Source organism: Brassica oleracea, unplaced genomic scaffold (assembly GCF_000695525.1).
Source record: "Brassica oleracea var. oleracea cultivar TO1000 unplaced genomic scaffold, BOL UnpScaffold01097, whole genome shotgun sequence".
Lineage (NCBI taxonomy): Eukaryota > Viridiplantae > Streptophyta > Magnoliopsida > Brassicales > Brassicaceae > Brassica > Brassica oleracea.
In genome coordinates, this window is record NW_013617663.1 from 1270 (window position 1) to 7270 (window position 6001).

Consider the following 6001-nt stretch of genomic DNA (forward strand, 5'->3'; position numbering starts at 1 on the left):
TATGTATTCCTTCTGGAACAAGGTAAAGACTTCTGGTGTATACACATCCAATGCATGTTGCAACATTTCTACAGGAGCTGATAATACCGGCGAGGTATGCATCATACTGAAGTCAGCAGCTAACTCTTTAAATCGTCGATCATCCAACACTCTCTCATAGTGTTTAAAGAAGCGCAACATGTTATAACCGCTCTTCAAGTAATTTTTCAAAATATTATTCATACTTTCACTACGTTGTGTGCTCATCATATCGGCTGTAAAAGTTTGACGACCATATATCCTTGCCCATTTTTCTCTCAACTCAAACAAATCATTCAGCCATTTATTATCTGTTAATCCATGCTTCTCGAGCATTTTACTCCATGCCGATAACCACTCTACTTCATTCTCATGGTCATATACACATTTTCCAAAGTCTGTGGCAAAATGGTTTGGTCCATGAAATACACAACTCAACCTCTTTATAGCATTTTGGTAATTATGCCAAACACATAACCTATGTTTTGTTTCAGGGAAGACTTTTCCTATTGCATTTGCCATTGCTGCACATTGGTCAGTAAGAATTGTTTGCGGCTGTTTTCCAGACATTGCTCCAAGAAAAGTCTGAAAAAGCCACTCAAAAGATTCGGTCGTTTCATCATATAAGAGAGCAGCACCAAACACAATAGTTTGCTTATGATGATTGACCCCGACAAATGGAGCAAACGGTCTATCATATTCGTTGGTCTTGTAAGTTGTATCAAAGCAAACGACATCTCCAAAAAGATTGTAATCACTAATTGACCGATCATCTGCCCAAAAAATATTAGTGATCATATCGTCCTCATCAAGTTGCATTGAGTAAAAGAAAGATGAATCATCCTCTTTCTTTTTCTGAAAGTACTCCAAAACCGCTCCAGCATCTCCCTTTTCCATTGCTGCCATTCGCTTACGGTATATGTAATTGCGCATGTCTTTATCTATAAAACCCAGATTTGCTTGCCCCCCAACTTCTCTGCTCATCATTTCAATTGTTGCTTTTGCTGAAATTCCTGACATATCGGCATCATCGGCATGTTGTTTTTGAGAGATAGAGATTGCTCGGTTACTCTTCATCAAATGCTTCATAGGTGTCCTCACTAAATCATGGTTATGATTCGGCTCAAAAGTCATAATCTTATATCTTCCGTTACTCTGAAGGTAGCAAGACATGCGAGCTTTACAACCACACCTTGTGGTTGGTCGCGAATATGATTTCCTGACCTTAGGTTCCTGTCTAAGCCCCTCTTTTGAGCATACATAAACCATCCTTACTAGCTTTTTGTTTTTTCTCGAAGTCCGTTGTCTCCTTACGCCGAAACCATGATTGCCTCCGTACTTTCTATAAGCATTATATGCAGACTCATCATAACTAAAATCCATTCCACTACAGAGTTCATATTTATTCTGATTTTCATTGTTTGCCTCTAAAGCATCAGCATCTTCAGTCTGAATATAATCATCCTTGTTGCCTATTCCCGCTTCTTCATCGAAATCACTGACTGAAACATCGTCATCATTGAATGAGGCATCTTCCTCAGCTAAAAAATCATCCAAATTCTGATTTAACAAACTGATTTCACCTGAGATTTGAGTACTAAATTCATCCTGAGTAGCGGAAACAGTTTTTTGATCACTTGAATGTCTACTCTCCATTGCAACTATATAGCAAAGTACAAACACCAGTCAGAGATTATCTTAGATAACATAGAAGAATTAAAGTTTATTGAGATTCTAAATAATTGATGTTTTAAAACATATCAATTTAATGCCAATCATCAAGTTTTATCATATATCACGACTTGGCCTTATTTCAATCATAAACCACATCAATTTAATGCCTTTCCACGACCATAATGTGTACAAGAGCAATGTATTCCTAAAAAAGTAAGAAAATCAGTAGCTACAATTTAGTATATTAGTTCCAATTTGTCAACCTAGTATGTTTAGTTCTTTTTTCTTTCAAAGCTTAATAGTTAAATAAGTTTGAATAATGCTTAACTCCAATTTTATTAACAAATATCACAAAATACAAACACACTGGCAGTAAGCTACAAAGCATCCGTGACCTCCTCTATTCCTTTTTTTTTCTATTGCCATGATCATACATAGATTTGATTAAAAAAGATCTAACAACTCTAAGCTTAAAACTCTATGATCCTGAGATATATAACAACCAATAAGTATACTTGAGGTAAAATTATGTTGTTTTAGGGAATTGACCTAATCTAAAAACATGGATTCTTAAATTTGAATAAGGATAAAAGAGAATAACGCGACGTACCGTTCAAAACACAGATTGTGAACCTTTGTTTGAAAACTACAATCTGTGTTTTTTTAGGGACTGAGAACAAGCCTTTGAGATTGAAAAAGCAGCAGCCGGCGAGGTGTGTTTTGATGAACGTCGTTAAGTCGACGTCTTCCTTTTTTTATTAAAGTTATTTTCCTTTTTTTTCTTTAGTTTTAATATCTTTTTTGACTAATCCTACATGGCAATTTTATTGGTAATCAATAGTGAGGTGAATTTACAGAATTCACCGTAGGGGTGAACCCAAGTTTTGTTCGTGACGAATATGTGGCTCCACCATCAGGGCTATTGTCCAAGGTTTATTTTATTACTAACTAGGGTCGGATCCACCGTACGGACGGGTATGCAAATGAACAAAACAATATAAATATATTTTAAATTTTAATAAATTTTCAGTTTATTTTAAATTATAATTTTCACTATTTTTACAACAAATTTTACTATTTCTTCTCTTTTATAAATTATATATTTGTTACTATAATAAAACAATTTATAAAAAATATGAGTAAACTATATCTCTTATTCCAAAATAAATTTCATAAAGAAGCAAATAAAAAAAACTTTTAAAAGTGTAGTATGAGTTAAATACACTAAAATTTCTATGAATTTTTTTTTGTAACACCTGTATGAAAAATATTACTATTTACTATATCATTTGTTAAACTATAAACATAAAAAAATATATTGCAATCTAATTATAGTTAAAATATTGTCATGGATTAAAACTCAGTGTAAAAAGATAATTAAGATATCCTCAATAGATATGCACAACTTATTTAATTTCTTTTATTAAATTTTGTTTTGTTTCACAATTTCTATCTTTTCAAAATACCAAGCAGGTTATTACATTGTTATTAAAAGTAAAATTTTATATACTTTCTAACTTAATCTTTTATTTTTATATTTCGTTAACAATATCAAGCACTAATGTATCAGTTAGAGGATTTATGTGAATTTTGAGTCCAACATTATGATCCAAAAATATTATTTTCTTTTTTTTTTCCGGTAAAAACATTCTGCAATCTTGTATTAATATCACAAATTAAAAATATAAATTTTATTTTTTATAAGATCTATGTTTATTATTACTATGCGATCGAGAGTACATGATTTTCATGAAGAAGATTAGTGATATATTGTATTACATGTTAATGAAATTTAAAAGAATTGTCTAAAGGCCTAGCTTACCAAGCTTACTTGCGTCAGAAGGTAATGCGTATACTAACAATGTGTATGCACCGATGGTGATCACAAGAGTTATGGTGATCACCATAAAAATCATTGCCAATTTGCTAGTTATAATCATATGCAAGTTTCATACAGATGGAATTACTAAGTACTGTTAGCGCTAAACTTACATCGAAATCAAATTTAAAAGAAAATTTTGAAGAATAAAGTTCTGGAACTCACAAAAAAACTCCCAACTTAAGTTATTAGATTTATCTTTTCAAAATCACATAAGTTTTTTATATCACTACAACTTAAATATTGTAAAACAGGAAATAATTAAAAATGAGAAAATTCAGAAAACAAAAACATATATAAGCAATAACTAAGATAATTTTTTTTAAGAAAGAAAATAGTTATTAAATCTCTTTAGCATTTTTTTTTGAACAACAAATCTCTTTAGCTCAAAGTTTTATTTGTCACGTTCAAAATAATACTTTTGTCTTTATGTGATAGAGCCTTTTACGACTCTATAAAAACAGTTCCACACACAACTCTCTTCTCTAAAAAAAAAAAAACTAAACTATTGCATGCTCTCTCCCTCTCTCTTCTCTCTCTCTCTCGCAATCAAGAAGATCATGTCAGGCGTGTGGGTGTTCAAGAACGGAGTGATAAGGCTTGTGGAGAACCCTAACCAGTCAGGAGCCGACTCATACAGCCGAAGGAAGGTCATGGTCTATTTACCGACAGGAGAAGTGGTCTCATCTTATTCGATGCTCGAGCAGATCCTCCAGAGTATTAAATCAGGGCTATACTCTAATAGTCAATAGAAAATTAAAGACTCCTATGAACTACCTGTAATGTAGAAGCTTGTAACTAATGTTTAGAGATTTGAATCATGGATACGTAAGAGGAAAGAATCATGCAGCTATGATGCCATTATTTTATCCCTTAATCTCTTGGTAAGATTCTTAAGTTAACTATTCTGTGACCGTTTTATTTAGGTTGAAGCCTAGGCAGCAGCAACGTAAAGAGATACCTGATACATTGATCAGGTATGTGTCGCAGTCAATGTTGTTTGAACATTTGTTTGTTTATTTATGTCCAGACACAACTCAAGTTTTAATCTATAGAAGTGAAAAAGTGAATTTAAAAATGTGGAAGCTGATGCTTCTTGTGGCATTTATGTATGGTGTACCTTGTTCTGTTAGAATCTTTAGCGCAAAAGGAGTATGTGATGATGATGATTATTGATTGTCTGGTTTCCTTTGAAACTTTGTATAGGTAGCTGGGCGGTTGCATATTTACAAGGAAGTCTCTGCTTGGTTGTATTTTTCTTCTTCTATATAACCCATATGATTACTGTTATTATGATTATTATACACCTTTACCTATTATATAATTTTTGTTTTGTATTTTGATGAAATTTTGTGATTGGTACTTTCTGTAATTTCATTTGAATTAATGGGATTTTATAATCCTTTTATAATATACCTAGACTAATGAAATCCGTGTGTTGTGGTCTTTCTTGTTGTTCCCATGATTTATTCCTGCTATAACTTTTTTTTTCACCAAATCCATATTATTGAGCTAATTATCAGAAAGACTCGCATAGTGTAATAGCAATCAATATACATCTCCTGTCTTATTCAGTAAAAAAGAAATCAAGACTAGTAAGCTAGTCTAGTTTGAAAATTTTAATGAGACCGAGGATATGACTTCATTTTTATTTTGCCAAACAACAGTAACTTAATATCTGACAGTATTCAAATTCTGAGTATGTTTTGTCTCAAATCTTTCATTTATCAGTAGACTACTCTACTTGGTACATTTTAAAGACATTTTCAGTTTATTAAATGACAACAAAAAAAAATGATTAAAAATGATTAATATTTCAATATCAAGGGATCCAATTTTCAAGTTTCAGAAAAAAATGAATTATGTTGTTAATGGAGATAATATTTACCGTAAACGGCTAATGATTGTGCAGTGAATCCTCGTAAGACAAAACATGTCTAATTATCGATATAATATTTTTTAGTTTAAATCAGGAGAGTATAAATCCTACATGACTTAATCATTTCGATCATGTACTTGTATCTATTTTCATAGTTGTAACTCTTTGACAATACTAAATCCAACAATAGTTAGCCAATCCTATTTATGTCAAACTAGACAAAAATCACAAAGCTCTATTCAAAGTCAAACCAAACAAAAATAGCAAACAAACACACAAATAAAGGGCCGGCCCGCAGGGCGGCCGGAAAGTTATAATAAAAGTGATTTTATAATAATTTATGAAATAATTTAAAATTATGATAGATTAAAAAATATTATAAACGAAAAATTAATGAAAGACTTATGAGATCATTATAATTATTTTTTTTGTTTTGAATTATAATTACAGTAAATTTCACTATTCTCTGATAAATAACATTATACTTTTAATATTTATTTTAATTCAAATGTTTTGTTTTATAATATTCTTAATTAAACTAACTTATTTAA

The 6001-nt window shown here is 31.2% G+C and overlaps 1 protein-coding gene and 1 long non-coding RNA gene across 2 annotated transcripts in view; one reads left to right on the forward strand and one right to left on the reverse strand.

Moving 5' to 3' along the window:
- LOC106320862 (protein FAR1-RELATED SEQUENCE 5-like) overlaps positions 1-1674 on the reverse strand; it is a gene marked incomplete at its 3' end in the record, with an annotated part of 2868 nt that extends 1194 nt beyond the window's left edge. Inside the window, exon 1 of the mRNA XM_013759213.1 lies at positions 225-1674. Coding sequence (XP_013614667.1) covers positions 225-1674 — 1450 coding nt within the window. The remainder of the gene's footprint in view (positions 1-224) is intronic.
- Positions 1675-4079: 2405 nt separating this feature from the next.
- Positions 4080-4971, forward strand: LOC106320865. The gene is made up of 3 exons (XR_001265932.1): positions 4080-4288; positions 4498-4548; positions 4778-4971. It is a non-coding gene; the product is annotated as an uncharacterized LOC106320865 (long non-coding RNA).
- The last annotated feature ends 1030 nt before the right edge of the window (positions 4972-6001 follow it).